This window comes from Syzygium oleosum, unplaced genomic scaffold (assembly GCF_021117445.2).
Source record: "Syzygium oleosum isolate NSW1041296 unplaced genomic scaffold, Sole_v2.1 Sole_v2.26, whole genome shotgun sequence".
Lineage (NCBI taxonomy): Eukaryota > Viridiplantae > Streptophyta > Magnoliopsida > Myrtales > Myrtaceae > Syzygium > Syzygium oleosum.
Window position 1 is genome coordinate 2,829,125 of NW_026607510.1, and position 18,176 is coordinate 2,847,300.

An 18,176-nucleotide genomic window follows, 5' to 3' on the forward strand; every position below is an offset into this window, starting at 1 on the left:
CGGATGCCAAAGCTAAGTCTGCTGTCGAGATTTTGAAATTGATCTGATCGCAGTGATCTGTGCTGGTCGACAAGAGGAGATGCTTCTATCTTCACTTCTGTTTGCTGGTATGGCTATTTTTCCCCAATCTTATTTTATTTCAATATGATGGTGAATTTGACGGCAGAGGTAACATTGACCTTAAAGATGGTTAGTAAATGTCCTAAAGATTACTAAGAAAATGTCATGCAAAAATTTGTCCGCCCAAATCCTGTTTGTTTTCCTTACTAACTTTATCGCCTTTCAATTGAGCATTTGAGCTCCGATATTTTTCATTTTAGTTACAGACGTATTAACTTCCGGGTCTTTTAGGGTAAAGAGATGGCTTAGTCCGTCTAGTTTTGGTTTGTCAAAACCAAAGCCTCGTTAAAATTAAAACCTAAGGGATCTGTACTCAAAAGGGGGCAAAAAGCATTTGAAGGAATGGATCTTGGAGGGATGATAGGACTTCCCCACTTTGCAAATGGCTTTGCATATACTCTCCTCTTCAGATGTGTATGGTCAGAAAGGAAACTATTGGAACTGATATGATAGGGTAGGATCAAATACGAAATCTCCCAGATTGATCATGTACTATCTATGTTTGAGAAAATGCAGGGTGTTAGAGCGAATGTACACATCTAATCTATACTTGTCTGATTGGATCCCAAAACCAAAAGATCTGCATAGAGAAGTAAAAAGACATCATGATATGCTTACAATTATCGCTCTCGAACACTGTTTGAGTAGATCAATCCTCAATTCATGGGTTGTTTTTGCCGTGAGAACACAATTAGTATAATTACAAGATTTTTTTTCTTTCAATTGCAGTCTGGAAAAATGGCCCGCTATCTGGAACAACCCCTACTCACTACGAGCATCTAGTAATGCAGGTCACACAGGAGATCAGGAAAGGAAAAATATTATAAAATTTGCACATAATTTAAGTAGGAGACGCAATCACCCAGCAAACAATTTTCACATTCACGACTAGGGTTATCTGTTTTTTAATTTGAAATCATCCGCTCATCTTCGCTTCTGCTATTACTTGAAATCTACCGTTACTGCAAGTAATGGCACAAGTCGATGATTGGACACTCCGATGCCAAGGCCAGACTTTCACTACTGCTCTTGCGAGCTTTGAAGCCAACTATTCAAGGTGACAACTTAAGTAAACAGTCTCAAACGGGTTGTTATGGGCTGTCGGCACAAAGGACAGGTTGAGATTGATGCGCCGCAGTCCTTGCATGTCTGGAAAGGGATAAGAAAATAACATATGTAAGCTTACAATATCCACAGCACTACAGATACACTCTCTCTCTCTCTCTCTCTCTCTCTCTCTGTGTGTCTAACATGTTAAGGAATCATTACTTCCACAGTCCATCATAGTTTGAACATCTTTTCTAGTCTAGTTAGCCTTCAATGAGAATAACATCTCGTGCCCCGTATATGCTACTACTGTAGTATTCTTTTCCGTTAAGAATGAGACTAGTCCAACCGTTAGTTGGAGATTATTTCGTGGGTAAACTAGTGATTAGTTAAGTACGTCAGATTTCTGGGGCATGATAAACAGCAATACTGTAAAATAAGTTCATTTGTTGGCTGAGCCATAGCCAACTCTGACAAAACCAGTTGAATGAGAGCCAGAACTTTCTTTGGAAAATATATATTTCTTTCAGAAGTACCTAATTTGGCACTGTTATACTGGGGACAGCCAGTTTTATGCTTTTAACTTCCTCATCTGAATAAGGAAGAATTCTATTCTATTAGATTCTAGCCTGAAAGTGAGAAAGCAAGTTCAGGTGGGAAATGGCTATAACAGGTGCTAACGTGTATACTCCACAAATTGGAGGTCACATAAAGAATGATACTAATTGCTGAATGGAGAATTACTCACCAGATGGCCACATCCAAAGGCCATGTTCTTTGGATTTGTAAGGCAAATGGGGCAAACCTTGAAGAACACAGGCAGCTTAGTTCAAACTTAGATTTAACCAAGAACCTGAAGTTCACAAAAAAAAAAAATGGTGATTAAATGATACCGGTTCTGCCGGAGCTGCTTCCTGAGTTTTTGGAGAACTTTCTGGGATTGACTTATCCAAGCTGTCACGACCACTGACTTCAGGTGGGGGTGGAAGTGGCCTCGTACGAGGACCAGTCACTGTGTTACTGCAGTATAGGCATGATTTATCGTTATAGCAGGCCTCAATGTGGTGTAGAAACAAACAGCTGCAGCTCCCAATCTTACTTGACATGCGAAATGCTTTGAGTGGCTCTATACTGAAAGGGAATTTCCATGAGAGCAGCAAGAGCAAAAGCGGTCTCTTTCTTTGAAGTATCTGTGTTCTCAGACATGATTTTTGTGAAGTTGACAAACTGCGTCGTGGAACAATAAATAAACAAGAAGGTTAAAAGCACCAAAAAAAAACTGTGATGGATTTTATTGATTCTGAACTTAAAATGTGTACTTCGTGCACCAATTACTACAGTCAGAGACCAATATATCACACCATATTACAAAAAAGTACAGAGAAGGGGAACTTCACAAACCAAAAGACATAATTCACTGCGTAAACATTATTCAACAGCACAGTCATCGGCAGTAAGTACGCCACACGTCTGGCTAGAATTGGTACTCAATAAACATCCCTCAATACAAACTAGTGAATATACATTTAGCATACTTGAATTACTTCTTCTGAAACTTATTTTGAATTACGCAGTTCCATTGCTAGTCTTATTATGTGAACAACCCTTGGCATTATTGATGCAACTATACTTATAAAAAGAACTTGGATAATTGCAAAAGGCATCATCAATTGTGCTCTCCATATCAAATACCCTCCTCAAATTTCGAGACCTACATTTTGCATCTCCCCAACCTAAAGAAACTTACTTGCGCTCATGCACATCACGAAATCCACACCCAAAAATTAAAACAAAGGTCTAGGATGGGGTAATTTGGGAAAGAAAATGAGGTAATTTGCAACTTAGCAAATTATGTGTGAAGGGAGATGCAACTTAAAACCAATGGAAAAAAGTCAGGATGGTAATTGTAGGTTTTAAAATGTGAGGAGAGTAATTGACAGAAGAGCAAAGTTCAGGATGGTATAGGTAATTTTCCCCAAAGAGATCTTTCAGTACCTGAAAGTTATCGAATGCACGTTGAGGGATATCATCATCAAATTGCTTCATTGCATCCCATGGTCCATCTCCCACACCAACTAAAATAATGGAGAGAGGGTAATGGCTACTCTACCAAAAAGACACAAACAGGATGTCGAGGAATGTGTTATTTGCAAAGTTGGAATATGTGGCCTTTCTTCACCCAGCAGGATGGCAACAAAAACACGCAATTCCAAATTACCTGGCAGCCACTATGGAGTTTACAGTTGCCTGTTCTTGTGGGCTGAATCTCCCACGAGGTAAATCAGGACTTCTAGTAACCTATGAACCATGGTGATGGACCAATAAGCTCGAGGAAAGAACTTGGTGATAGAGCAATAATGGAAAAGGATGTACATAGTAAAGGATACGCAGAGTATTAAGAACCTGTCCATCTGCAATAATGACAAGGACGTGATATTGCCCGTTGCTTCTAGCAACAATGTCAATGGCCGCATCGATTATTGGCGCAAATGATGTGGGCCCTATAAACAACGGTGACAGAAAGCGTTAAATACTACAGCATGGAAGTTTCTATTATATGGACTTTCGCCTGCACGAGACAGTCTTAAAGGATCCATCATAAACTCTTAAGCATAGGACAAATTTCCTGTACGAGACCAACAAAAGAAACGTGAGACAATGTGAGGGCAATGAACCGTCCAAAATGGGGAAAAGAGAAAGACGAAGGACAAGTGAATTCATGGGAAAATATCAGTTAAAATGGAAGACTATCACAGCTAAACTATGGCTTCGGAATGAACTAGCAGTATGTTGAGTGAGATAGCTATTTTCCGACCCAAGCCTAAAAACTATTCAAACTAATAACTTGGTTTACAAGTTGGGAAAGTTTGGTATGGACATTTCAATTTTATTTCTTAACCACGTAGAACCACCAAAACCTCTTGTTCTCCTCTTGGATTATAATGCTATTATTTGGGTCTCATTGACAAGAATACATGCTATAATCTGATTTCCATCTGTCCTGCCACATCAAGTCTAATGCAAATGAAAAATGAAAATACTACTGATTCAGACAAGCTGTTTCATTATTCTTTGCAATGATTAACAACACTGCACTTTGCTTGAACTTGCAGATTTGACTATTTCACGTTTAATAGAAGATGAATAAAGTGCAAAATATTTTGGCCTAAAATGGGAACTATCATATAAGAACGATCAGCAAAGTAGGAGAAAACCTGACAACTTTAGGTGTAGGACGATCTCTCTATAACGTGCAAGCGCTTCCTCAAAACCACGACAATAACGATGATCAGAATAAAAGCTGAAGACGGATTGATCATGTGTTGATGCTGCAAAAGCAATGTGATGAGAAGAAAGCTTCAAGGCGATGATAAGAATTCCTACCAAAGCTACAAATTACTGACAGCACTGACCATCGCCAAATCCAAAACACGGTATGAGTTCATCTTCGTCAAAAGGGGACAATGTTCTGCCAATTATAGAAATGGCTTGCTCATATGGATTAGGCGTGTTACCAATGGCATGAAGATTTCTTCTCCCGAAGGAACGTCTGCCTACAGTATGAAATTCACATTATTTTTCCAATATATAGTTTCATAAAACCTTAACGCTTTGTTTGTCTATTGGAAATAGAATCACCTGACCACTCATTGCTCTTTGTGAAATCAATACCAAGAATTAAATTTGATGATTCAAGGCCAGCATCCCTCAATGCAGTTGTGACCTAAAATATGAGCATCACAAATCCCATTACTGTTTTATTTTACATCTTTACAATCAAAACAGCCAAAGTATAATCACCACAGTTCACACACCCATCTAATTTTACGGCTCCACAATCAAAATTGCCAATTAACAAACAGCGAATATGATAGACAAGAACCGCAGATAAAAAAGGATATCAACTAGGGAATTTCGAACTAAGACTGGCTCAAATTCTGTGGTAGAATTTTCAACCCAAAAATTTAAGTAATTACACGGAGGGAGACTACATGCACATACGAACAAACTTGTAAACAAGTGATGTAAATTACTTTGACAACTCACGTTAGTCACCTCAACTCAAGTACATAAACCACATTAAACTTAAATTTAACCAAAGTGGTACCAGGAAACTACATTGGCGGGCCCAATCACAACCAAGCCAAATCTCCTCAGCACATAAAAGGCAATGATGAAGAGAGACAGCATGTTCATGATCCTCCTAAACCTTAACGATTAATGGAAACAAACAAAACAATAAAAACCTGATCCAAGGAGCTGAAATTATCTCCAAAGTGCGTCGATCGATGCTCATGTCCATAGTTTGAGTCCATTGAGCTTTCTGCAAAAGAAGGTGGTTGATGCCAAAAATCATCATGAGGATCATATAAGTTGATCCGTCATCGCCCATTTCTAGAACGACAGATTTCCCTATGAAAAGGTATCTATATTTATGTTTTGATCAGACTATCTTATGATGTAGATGGTGGCACTATCACAGGAATAAACAAAGACCAATGAACTATTTTAAAAATCAAGCATAGTAAAGCATAATTCTTGTATAATCTGCTACATGTCAAGGAAACAAATTACAGCATGGTCATTCAAATTCATTATCTGATATCTTGGACCATCAATTATTTCTTTCCCACAGAAAGAATGCAAGACAAAGATGGCTTGCTTCCTTCAATCATCTATTCCCTCAAAATTTCCCGATAAATTATCAACATTCCATTTAACTTGAAACTGAAAAACCCGGCCCAGAAAAATTCCAACCCTGCAACATTTACAGAATCCACATCTGTTGCACTCAATGAGTTTCTAATCGAAGCAAACCAAACAAGTCAACTGACCAAGCACAATCACAACAGTTCGACCCCCATGATTTCAAAGATCCACGCCCACGGCCAACAACATTATGGAAACAGGACCAACTCCAAGTCGTCCCTCTGAAAAAGCTGAAAACTTTTCCATGCGTAGCGGCTCAGTTCAGTCTATCTTAAAATGGGTCTTGAAGAAAGATCCTGAAAAGCACTGTGATCAAGAATTCGCAACAGTACCCTCGAAAGATCAAGAGACCCCCGTAGCCGAAAGCAGCAACAACAGTCATGGCGAATTGATATAGGAAGAGGGAGATGTACCTGGTCATGTGTTGGAGATGAGCCAGAAGATGTGCAGCAACTCAAAGGAGCTTCTTCTCTCGATCGAAGAAAGTCTTCGGCAGATGCAGAGAAAGTGGCCTTCTTGGGCGCTTGACCAATCTGTCTTTATGGCTTTTTGGTTCTCGTCTGATGAGAGTCTTATTTTACTCTTCTTTCTTTCTTTCTTTCTTTCTTTTCGGTTTATTGTTTTCTAAAATAACTTAGCCTGTTCTTCCCCCACGTGGTGTACCTTTGCAACAGAGGCCTTTTTTTGGGGTCAGTTTGGCAATTATTCCGTTTTTAGAAACTAATTCTGCTCAGAAATAATTTTTTTTTATTCTGTGTCCAAAAATAATTTCTAAGCATTTAAAAATATTTGATAATTGCCCAAAATTTCAATTTTTAAAATAGAAAAAGAATATAAATACGTTTGATAACTACACAAAATTTCTTTTTATTAATAATATTTTAATAATATTTTGAATTTTTTACCTTTTTTCTTTTTTTTTCTTTTCCCTTCCCTTTCTTTGGCCATGGCCAGGTCGTCGGTGCCGGCGATCGGCCATAGGCCAGGGCGGCTAGCGACTTGGGCAAGGGCTGCCCTCGGCGGACTGGGCGAGGGTCGCCCTCGCCGGATCTAGCGAGGGCGGCGGCAAGGGTCGTCCACGCCAGATCCAGTAAGGGCCGTGACACCCTCGCCGGCCACAGGCCAGAAAGAAGAAGAAAACCAAGGGGAAGAAGAAGAATTTTTTTTTTCCATTTCTAATTCTTATTCCCAGAATCAAGAAGCTTCTTTTTTTTTTGCTTTTTGATTATGTTCCAAAACTGATTCTATAAATAAATTTTTGCAAATATGTGCCCGGGAACAAAAAATTTACCAAATGGATTTCTGTTCCAAAACTGATTCTGGGAACAAAAGAATAGAAATAGTTACTATTTGGTAACTTGTCAGACGCGCCCTTAATAACCTAATTATTGAAATTTACAACAAAAAAACCCTAATTAAGTGCCAAGAGTTGCAAATCCATCCTTGATGAGACTAAAAAATTTATTTACAGAGGACTCAATTGTTAACTTAAAATATCCGATTAAAAGCTCCTTTGACAAAAACCATAACACAGAGACTGAAAGTTTAAGTATTGAATTTTAAGTATCGATAGTCTTTAAGTCTTAAATAATGGAATTAAAGGTTATTTAGGATCTGTTTATTTCGTGGAAAGTGAATGATTTGAAAAGGATTTTTATGGAAATAATCATTTATACCGCTTGAAATAATTAGTTGATGGAAAATATTTTCATTGTCGACAATAACTTATATCTAAATGTTTTCGTCGATGATTAAGATATTTTTAGTTTATTCATTTTTTGTAAGCAATATAAATAATTATTTTTAAGAAAATATTTTTAGATTATTTATTTTTCGTGAAATAAAGAGGAATATAATTGACAAGATCTTCATTCCTGTTTGGATCAAAGATTCTTCTCTATTGAGTCCGATGAAGGTCTTGTGTAGATAGAAAGGGGTCCAATTTGTCTTTTAAAATATTCTCTTCTTCCTCTTTTTCTTTTTTCATTTTTTTGTGTTACTTTTTCAGCTAACTGGATGCACTTCCCTCAACTTGTACCCTCACGCATAAAGACCTATTTAATAACTCAATTAAGAGTTCAAAATAAAAGAAAATTTGATGAATGAGCTTGTTATTGACTTAAAAGATTCAATTAAGGGCCTGCTTGATAAGATTGAAATAATTTAAGAGCTTAATTATAAAATAATATTATTTTCACCAGCTAGAACCGTCGGATCATTAAGGCCAACTTCTGTTTTCTCGACGAGTGGGTCTTGCAGTCAAGCATCCTTGTGGAAGGATCGTCACTCAATGAATGAAAATTACTCTAGAGATAATAGGCTGATCTTCCCCGAGAGTTCACATTAACATAGAAGTTTGCGACCTCGATGTCAGCTCTTTGCCACCCAAGGCAGCAAAGTGAATTATTAATAGGTTTTAAACTTGTGGCAATGTAATTGCAAGATTTTGATTCCCATTGGGCTGCCTATCTTATTGGATGAATTATCTATTCGCTTCCTCAGTTTGCAAATCCTGACTTAACTAAGTCAAAGCTAGTTATATTTATCACAAGTGGTTAATTTTATTAAGTACTAAATAAGATTAATCCTCCGCACTTATCTAAGCCTCAGTCAAAATTTCATTTAGTATGGTCACCAAACCCCGGCAAGTTTGTCGTTTGTAAGGCCATGTCACAAAAGAAAAGCCCCTTTGATTTGTTTAAACTTTGTTTATAGAAGTTTAGGAACCGCATTATATTTTTCCTTGGCTACCCAGATATTAAGCCTACTTGAAAAAGAATTATCTTTTACGATGTTCGTAGAATACAAGAGTCTCTTGCAGTCTGGCAATGGAGAACACCATGCGAGTATAAATCATGCCGATATACAATCAAGGACCGGACTTGGTTTCGACAAGTTGAATTTTCGCTTCATGGGCCTTTCGAGGCCAAAACACGATTGAGTAGTTTGCTTGCCAACCATCCGTGGCTGCGAACATGAAATCCGATTTGGAACATCAGCCGTTCCCAATGAAGAAGCGAGTGTCCATTTCCAAACTATTGGGTTTGATTGCAATTTAAGTGAAACGCAAATGGGGTCATTGCAGTTTACACAAGAAAAAAACAACTAACAAATGATTCACGACTATGATAAGAGTAGTTGATATGAACTTACTCCAAGATACCGTTGTGGCTTCACAATCAATGCTCAAATGCGCTCTAGCGACATGAAAGATTCATGCTACTGATTCTCTCTTCTTTATACAAGCAAGAACTCGCGCGTTGGGGAACCAAAGCACCCCTCGACCCTCTAGTATCACGTCTACCTTCAAATCCCGGTGTCACTCATGCCTATAAACTCGTCTAACATTGTAAGATTGTAAGCTGATACGTTGAAAAAAAGGTGTCGTAATGCGGGTACGGGTTGTGAAAAAAATGAGTAATCCTGGTCTCGGATCTTATCATCCCTAAGGAGGTAAGTTTTGTCCTCAATAAATAGATGAAGGCGCGAGGTTTGAGCAAGAAACTATGATGAATGATGTGAGGGGCTGGTAAAGGATCTATCTCAGAAATCATACATGTATACTATAAAAACTGTAACGTATTGTTTGAATGGTATATATCAGCATTGTATAATATAACACAAAAAGGTGACAAAAGGTGAGATTTGAGTATGATATCTACCACTGCCCCAACGAATCAACTTGGTCTTGGTGCTGTAATTGTTTTTGAATGGAATTGGGAGAGAAAGGCAAGGAGATCAATGGCTGATGATCAGTGCCCCCGAAAGAGCGAGGCTGAGACAAAATGCTTGCTGAAGAACAAAAAACATTACTACTGTTATTATCGTTATTGGTAAACCCCATGTTGGTGCTGTGATCTTGAATCTGATGATCGAATGGTTGTTGATGCATCCTATGTTGCTGTTGTGGTTGCTGTTGATCCGCTGATGAGCATGATCTCTGTTGTTGTTTGGGGACATTCAGCTTCTCACCCTCAATCTCTCTGTACTTGTTGAGGTATGTCTTGAGGGGCACAACATAATCCTCAAACCCTAGGGTGGTGACCGCCCAGATGATGTCATCCCCATTGATGGTCTTCCTCTTCTCCCTCTGGCACTTGTCTGATGCCTCCCCAGTGACAAAGCTGATGAACTCCGACACGCATTCCTGGACCGTCTCTTTTGCGTCCTTGGAGATCTTGCCATTCCCAGGAAGCACCTTCTTCATGATCCTCCCAACGTTGGCAATCGGCAAGAACCTGTCCTGTTCTTTGTTGCTGTGGTGATGGTTGGTCTTCAAGCAAGGGCTCTCTGGGCTTGAGCTTCTTCTTCTGCGCACAACATTTGGCAAATCTCCATGATGGCTCTCAATCTCTTCTTCCATCTCTCTCTCTCTCTCTCTCTCCGAGTATGTGTCTGAAAAAGACAGGTCCTAAAATTTTTTGGGAGTGATTTTGTTTTATTTAAATGAGGATGAGTAAAAATAAAAATGGCATGGGAAGCTTGAAAATAGGCAAACAAAGAGGGTGAGCCCCAAGGGACTCGCTCCCCTCCCGGATGGGGGAATTAACTGTCCTGACCCCATCTCTTAACTATATTTTGCTTGCCCTTGTTGCTATCTCACCCTTGCTCAACTGTGTTTTCTGTTTTATACCATTTTTTCTACATGAACAGTTGGAAAGGACCCTTCTTTTCTGTATTCTGATGTGATTCTTGATCAATTTGATCTGGTCTGGGAATGTTCCCTTGATCATGATTTACTTGAGGGTAGTGATATGACCACCACCAGGTTTGTTCTCGTGACATTGATAACTTTACCAGCTTAATAATGTCTAGAACCAAGTTCAGCTAGAGCAATTCAACTAAATCCTCTAAGAAACTGGTTTTTATTAATTTGAACATCTAACACTGATTTGGAAGGGACAAGAAAAACTACTTATCACTGCACTATGGGGTTTCCTTCAAAATTTGAAAATGAAAGAAAGAAAATTTAAGTTTTGAGGACTTATGAAGTGTTTTGATTTTACATGTCAATACTTGCATATTTGGCGAGGTTTCATTTTATTCGAATTCGGTTAAAGCCTGAGCGCTTGACGTTGACACCTCAAATTTTGTTCCCATTTTCAAAAATCATTAAGCTTGGTCTAGTGTTGACCAAGAGTTTATCAAGGTTAGACTGATGATATGCAAGGCACAAAGTGCGTTTTAAAATTCAACCAAAAAATAAAGTGCGTTTTAAACGTAAAAAATGAGTATTGCTCATCATAACGAGTCTTTTGATATTGCCAACTGCATCTGACAACCAATTTTACACAAACTAGTCGCCCGTTCTTCACAGTGTTGGGAAGTTTACAATTATCATATTTCAATTATACGTCATAAAACTAGGGATCACAAGTAGTCCAATGCAACAAAAATAGGGTCAATTGGAAGTCGAATAAGGAAGTTATCACCTGTCAAATTTTACTCGGCCCATATTTTGAATTTCGAATATTACCATGTTTTTTAGCTATTATGTTTCAAATTTTGGATTTGTTATGTTGTGTTATGTCATCTTATTTCCTCAGTTCGTCCTGGATTTCAAATTTACCTTCTCATATGATTTTCTATCGTGTTCAATTATGAACTTGTCATGTTGTTTTCACATCGTGTTATTTTCTTATTATGTTTGAATTTTCAACTTACCCTGGTTATAGTATGTCATTTTCTTATTGTCCCTAAATTTTGAGTTTATCATGGGGTTGCCATGTCACGTCATTTTTTCATCATGTCCTAAATCGTGAATTTGTGATGCCATGTCATTTCCTCCTTATGTCTGAATTTCGAAATTGATGTATCTTTGTCATGTCATCTTCCCAATTCATGATTGAATTTTGCGTTTGAACTTTGAAGTAACATTTGTATAGGCACCTCCACATACTAACGGAGCCTCTACACACACGAGAAAACGGTCTTGTAATCAATGACGATGGCCAGTAAGTGTACTCGCGACATTTTAAAATTTGCAAACAAAACATCATGTGTGCTAAGGAAATTGATTGAAGAATGATTTAAAACTTAATCAAAACAAGAGCTGTGTGTTAATCCGTCCCACGCATTACCAAACACCCTTACCTACGATCTAGACCGGTTTCTTTTACCCATGCACTTAGGCAGATGAACTTTCTTGGTGGCGACTCTAGTTTGGTTACTACCATTTTTGCACCACATATATTTACCCGAATCTAAAATTTGAGAAGATCTTACGAACCAAGTCGATATTTGCAGGCAGGCGGGGGATTCCGGGTTTACAACATTTGAGGTGCTACACCAGAGTTGCAAGATTTGAGTAAATTGTTCAAAGCAAAAGTCTTCCAAACAGATCCGTGGAGAAGTTCGATTCTTGCTCTCTCAGATTAAAGTTCAGTCATAGAATTCTGATAAGCAGTGAGCTCACTTATCAAGCCAAGGATCAAAGAGTGAGCTCCACCACTGTCCTGATGAGTTTGAGTTATTAGCCCTGCCTTCATGTGAGGTCAACTGAGATAGTTCATTAAGGACACGTAAGAGCTACATAGTATCTTTTCGCCCATGACTAATCAGCACCAACTCCAAAGAACAGCACATGGGAGACAGCTTCCATTAAGTTCAAGATTTACTGAGCATAAGCGGAGATCGGATCTCGATTAGACGCGAATTCATTAAAAATCTTGACTGATCCATAAATATGTGTTCCCTCCTCTTCATCCAATCAATTAGAGAAGAAAGAATAGACAAAATAGGAACTCAGAATCAATGAGCTTCACACTTGCATGAAAGCATTGATGATTTCTTTGACGAATAACGAATAATGTTACAATAATATACCAGCCGACTTTCATCTAAAGAAACCGCAAAAAAAGAAACCAAAAAGGGCATGCAAAGGATAGGACACTGATGGGGCCTAACCGACAAGCTACACGGCCTAAGGCAGAGATACAGTTTCCGTGACTTGCAGAATCGCGACGGAGATAAAGAATAACCTAAATCTTAATTGGCATCACCGACAACACGGCCTCAAGAATGTGAGAAGCAGGGTGTAAATGGAGTTTACTCTAAGCAATGGCGTAGCTGATCATCTCCGATTCGCTGGGGCGCCACATGGACTTCTGGACGCAAAGCAATCCCTCGTTGTCCTTGGAGTACGTCAGCCGGACTTCCCATTGCATCGCCCGCGCCATGCTCTCCACCGCATTGATCGTCTCAACATGGTCCCTAACGATCAACTTGCCCCCAGGTCTCAAGATACGATCCACCTCTGCTACTAGAGCTACTAAGTTACACCTGTTGAGACCAATAATATGCCCCAGTGAGATTAGATTATCATACCAGAAAGGGTCGCAGAAGTTATTGTGTATATTCCTTCTAGGAAAGATTGAGCTATATAAATTCAAGTAGACGAAAAGATTGCATATATGACATCATCATGCACCTCTTTTTGATATTGGAGAAGAGATGGTCCGCATGGAGGAGATCATAAGATCTGGGGTAGGTGCTAAAAGATTCACACCAGTCATGATAAATGCCAAATAGACCACGTTCATAGATTATGGGTAAGGTATCCGGGGCATCTATGGATACCACATTCATGACCCACACATTCAAATCTTTTAGAGCAGCAGCGAACCTGCAAAAACAACCGTGTAGAAAAGTAAAGAAGAGGATACAGCAAAAATAGGTAAGAGCAAATCGTAAAACAGGACGTTATCACTTGCTTTACAAAAGATTGCTTACCCTCCATAAATTGCTCGCATGTCCATGACATTCCTCACAGTAGACCAGTCAATCCCAATTCCATTTAAATATGACTTGGTCACAACCCGTTTCCAGTGCTCATTGTCTGAAGCGAAATCCTCGGGGGCAGATTTACCATAGACTCCAACCTTGGAACTCAACAGCCAATAAGGTGTTTTCACCAACCTCGCTGGCCATTCCTCTGGCCATTGAGACCCACGTTCGGTGGAGTCTATAGGTATTTTATGCATGCATGCTTGCAGATTCACATACCTATTCAGAAAGGAGGACATGGTTGTTAGAAGTATTCTTACAACACCAGGGAACCATTAATGATTATAGATGTAGATGAAAGTTAAAACCTCAATAAGATGCAATAACAAGTAAAGAGTTATAAAAAAAGATAAACAAGAAAGAGTAGAGAAGTTCCGCATTAATCGGGTTGGTTGGTAAAAAGCCAGACTGCAGATGCTTTGAAAGACTTGAATCACATATTTATGTTCTAAAAGAAGCAATTATCCACCAATAAAAAGTATGATATTTTCCTCTTTGCGTAAAAAGTATGTTGGTTATCTCAGAAAAGGGATTACTTACCAGGCGGCATTTGAATCATCAGAGTCTGCACACATTGGGGGATTGTTTTGGGATCTTTTCTCGTAGCAATCATTAGACATAGGCTTCCTATAGGTCGCTACACCAACTCCATTCACGGTATCCTTATTTATAGATATCAGCTCCCAGCACATTGATTTTATTAGTTCAGACATGGCTGCAAAACAATTATCATGAGAAGAGAGCTATTAGAATCCATCAAATAAGCTTCATTTTAACAAAGAAATCCAGATATTAAGCTAAAATATTCTACCTTTCCAAATTGCAACATCATCTGGAATCTTCTGATAAACTGGAGTAGCTGACCACACAAAGAAACCACCAGGTCGCAAGAGGCGGTTCAGCTCCAAAAGGAGTTTACCACCTGCAAAAGAATTATACTAGCACTGAGTATCATATGCAGACTAGCTAAGGCTAAACAGAAAGTAAATGCATTTACTTTTCTGAACAAAAAATCGGTAACTGCATTGTATAAGGAGGTATTATGATTCTAAGTAACATAACTGTAGAAAGAAATAGACTTCTTGACCGGCTTACAGCAGTTTTGGTTATCAAGTAAGTAGTGTACCTTCTATATGCCATGGGACTCTACAGCGTGCACAATGCACAATATCAAAGACTCTGCTAGGGAAGGGAAGTCTTGTGGTGCCCATGACGGCAGATATAGCGGGGATTCCCCTCTCAAGTGCGAACTGAACCTGTGCTTCATGTTCATCTTTCGGGGCAAGTGACATTGCAAGAACATCTCTATCAAAGAGATAGCCTCCAAAACTAGCAACACCACATCCCACATCCAATATCACGCGAGAGCGTTTTCCCCAGGCAACATCAGGAACAGACTGCATGATACCGGCAAAAAACAACCATCAGAAAAAGGAAAGATGATGCAAGAAGAGCAATATAATCGTGTGTAACAGACTCGCAGTCCAAATGGTGAGGTTATAAGAAAGATGCAAGGATATGAAGAAAGCTCACACATGGAAGAGATAAAGAGCATAAGCAAAAGCAGTTTGAAGTATGGGATCGATTTTAAGAAGGATAGCACCAGAAGCAACTCACCCCCTGTATGAAATCGATGTAATGCAGAGCACCAAATTTAAATTGGGTTCCGCCACCAGGGAAGGTAAGGTATTCACCAGTAACTTTCACCCAGTTCTGGTGGCCCTTAACTTCAGCGAGCTTGGTGTGTGGAACATTATAGTACCATATCTGCAACAAGACAATTAAAGGTTAGCAACGACACGGGGTGAGAATAAGCAGATACAAACTTGTAGCTTAATATGGAGCTTGCCTTTTCTCTACTTGTAGGCCATTCAATTGGCTTTTTGTATCCTTTAGGAACAGCAACAAGGCAAGTAGGTGGATTCTGGGGACAGTGCCTCTCTCGGTGTTCGTAATGCTTGGTAGAGCTAAGGCTCTTGATAGCTTGCAAATTGTCAAGGCAGGGAATATAATCAGGACCAGCAGTAACATTGCACAGTTTCCAGCTGTAGCCGGTTTGCTGCTTGGATGAACCTTGAGATTCCTTCTCATTCTTCGATTCAGCAGCTTGTGTAGAAAATGCCCCATTCTGAGTAGTAGTTTCATTCAAAAGATCTGATTGTGCACCAGAAGGGAACACTTCAGTAGGAGTCTGATCTTTTGTCTGACTCTCGTCTTTCTTGTCATCTGAGTTATCCCCGGATCCATCCTTATCATTTTGGCTCACCTTCTCCTCAATCTCACCATCCACTTTCTCTTCACTCTTAGTGTCAGCTGAACTTTCTTCTGAATCTGTTTTCTTCTCGCTCTCATCTGTGTCAGATTTCTGTTCACCAGAACCCTCTTCAGAGTCTCCCTGCCCACCAGAATCATTATCTCCACCTTCAGTTTTTGATCCGTCTGTTTCTTGATTTGATTCATTATCTTCGGACTTGGTCTCCTCCGCTGAACTTTCCTTCTCTCCGGTTTTCAGTTCCACGTTCTCATCTTGCTTCTGTTCTTGGTTCTCTTGCGAATTCGAGTCACTTTCGCTCTGAGAAGGCGTATCATTGGTGTCTCCTTTGGTGGCATCCTCTGGTAAGTCACCTGGATTATCCTCAAATTGGCTGGTGTCGCTATCTTTTTTCTCTTGTTCCTTCACCTCATCCACATTCTCATTTGCTTGTTCCTTCACCTCATTATTGTTCTCAATCACCTGCTCGTTCACCTCACTCTTGTTCTCCTGGGATACATCTACATTTTGCATGGGAACGACTGACGAGGACGTCATCATCCAAACCCCAACCAAGCAGAGGGCAACAAAAACTACGATTGTCACCGTAGAGCAGTAACTCGATGAGGACCTTCTATTATCGACTCTAGTATATTTTCCTAAAGCCATGTTTACTGTGTTACTGAATCCTATAAGTTAACACCTGGAAGAACAAGGAGTAGAAGATACAATTAGTAATATAACAAAACGTTAGTTAACAATCAAGGATCAAAACCACTTCAATCACCACTAGCTTAATAAATCCATTGCTTTCATTCAAGATAAGAAAAGATCCAACAGATCCAATTACTTCCTTAAAAACAATGATGAAATGCTTAACAGGTTGCAACAGCCACCAGTAAAAGATGATCATCATGTAGAAGACGAATCGAGAACTACGCGATTCTTTCCAGATGCTTCAGCACACAAATAAATTCACAATTCTCCAGACTATAAATATCACTGAGTAAAGATATTGGCATTAAAAAAAAGATGGCAATGTCAAAACAAGTTCTTCAAAGCAAAAACATCAGGCAAAGACCAAATCATATCAAAAGGAGCTTCAAGACCAATAAAGGCAATCGAACCGAGCAAGTTATCCCCAAAAACCGACAGATGAAGAAGGCGAAACGCAAGAATCACATCCCTTCAATGCCAAAAAAAAAACCAGCTTGTTTGTGCTCAAAAAACTCAAACTGAACCGAGAAAATAAACGAAACAATCCAGACCCGCCCAGATCTACGCTAAATCACAATCCAGTCGCAAGAAAACAAATCAAAAATCCAATAAAACATCGAGCTCATCACGAAATGCTGATCAAGATACAGATTTTCCAGAGACCCACGATTCCTGAACCCCCAGAAAGATCAAAGACCAAACACACAAAACCAAGAGACCCGTCTAGATCCGCAGCAAGACTCGCGTACCCACATGCACAGGAGCGCAAGATCAAGAAAACAAGAACGAATCCCAAGCAAGCTTAGACATCAGAACAGTACTCACAATCGGAGAAACCAGAAACACCCGAGATCGGATCTGAGTCTGAGGAGCGAAAGAAGGAGAGCGGCTATCTGCCCATCACTGTTTCCCTTGGTGGGTCACTGAGGGGAGAGAGAGGACGGAGCGATGACGGCTTATTACTTATAGAAAGCGAGAACGGATCTTTCCCCTTTTCTTTCCTGTGCTTTTTTCCTTTTCTTTCTTTCGTGTTTTCTGAGCTGCCGTCAGCTGGAGTTAAAATCCAGCATTAACTTTCAAGAAATCACGAGAGAGAGAGGAAGGGAGGGAAACCGCGTCGTGGGATTGACGACATTAGACACAGGCTCTCCTAGATTTGGTGCACCGATGGTGGGGCTGGGAGAGATGAAGGGGCGGCCTACGACAGGATGGTCAAGAAAAGCTCTCTCTCTCTCTCTCTCTCTCTCTCTCTCAAGAAGCACAGGAAGAGAGAGAATTTGGACAAGAGACGAAGCACAGAAGAGAGAGAGAGAGAGAGAGAGACAGCCACGGGTAAAAATCGGTGGATAAGGAGGGGGGGTGACGACAAGGAAGAAAAAACCTCCAACTGCTCAAAACCGAGCGAGGTTGATTTAGGAAATTTCATAAATACTCGGAAATTACTATTTTTTGGTAAGGAGGAAATTACTATTTTTGGCAAGGCTAATTCATAAAAAAAAAAAGAGCACGAACTTTATTTTGAGTGACAATTCTTACTAGAACTTCT

General features: G+C 39.5%; 3 protein-coding genes across 6 annotated transcripts; all 3 read right to left on the reverse strand.

The window, feature by feature from the left end:
- Window positions 1–731: 731 nt before the first annotated feature.
- On the reverse strand, window positions 732–6,450 carry LOC115682439 (E3 ubiquitin-protein ligase RGLG3). Of its 3 annotated transcripts, none has more exons than XM_056303167.1 (13): window positions 6,291–6,444; window positions 6,003–6,173; window positions 5,415–5,491; window positions 4,807–4,891; window positions 4,581–4,721; window positions 4,383–4,496; window positions 3,571–3,668; window positions 3,386–3,465; window positions 3,163–3,268; window positions 2,267–2,394; window positions 2,061–2,187; window positions 1,916–1,972; window positions 732–1,269 (listed from the first exon to the last, which is right to left on the reverse strand). In XM_056303167.1, the coding sequence occupies exons 3-13, from the start codon at window positions 5,481–5,483 to the stop codon at window positions 1,186–1,188; spliced, it is 1,089 nt and encodes a 362-aa protein (XP_056159142.1). In that variant the 5' UTR covers window positions 5,484–5,491; window positions 6,003–6,173; window positions 6,291–6,444; the 3' UTR covers window positions 732–1,185. The 3 variants fall into 3 exon arrangements, with proteins under 3 accessions (XP_056159142.1, XP_056159143.1, XP_030462524.1); XM_056303168.1 differs by having other exon boundaries at window positions 6,003–6,183; window positions 6,291–6,440; XM_030606664.2 differs by lacking the exon at window positions 6,003–6,173 and having other exon boundaries at window positions 6,291–6,450.
- Window positions 6,451–9,445: 2,995 nt separating this feature from the next.
- LOC115682435 (nuclear transcription factor Y subunit B-7) lies at window positions 9,446–10,373 on the reverse strand. Its single transcript, XM_030606658.2, has one exon. It carries the CDS (start codon window positions 10,238–10,240, stop codon window positions 9,536–9,538), a length of 705 nt encoding a protein of 234 aa, XP_030462518.1. The 5' UTR covers window positions 10,241–10,373; the 3' UTR covers window positions 9,446–9,535.
- A 2,270-nt stretch (window positions 10,374–12,643) lies between these two features.
- On the reverse strand, window positions 12,644–17,884 carry LOC115682433 (probable methyltransferase PMT26). 2 transcript variants are annotated; one of them, XM_030606656.2, is made up of 9 exons: window positions 17,477–17,884; window positions 15,512–16,616; window positions 15,280–15,429; window positions 14,789–15,059; window positions 14,474–14,584; window positions 14,203–14,377; window positions 13,609–13,881; window positions 13,307–13,501; window positions 12,644–13,158 (listed from the first exon to the last, which is right to left on the reverse strand). In XM_030606656.2, the coding sequence occupies exons 2-9, from the start codon at window positions 16,580–16,582 to the stop codon at window positions 12,930–12,932; spliced, it is 2,475 nt and encodes an 824-aa protein (XP_030462516.1). In that variant the 5' UTR covers window positions 16,583–16,616; window positions 17,477–17,884; the 3' UTR covers window positions 12,644–12,929. The 2 variants fall into 2 exon arrangements, with proteins under 2 accessions (XP_030462516.1, XP_030462515.1); XM_030606655.2 differs by having other exon boundaries at window positions 17,456–17,883.
- Between the last annotated feature and the right edge of the window lie 292 nt (window positions 17,885–18,176).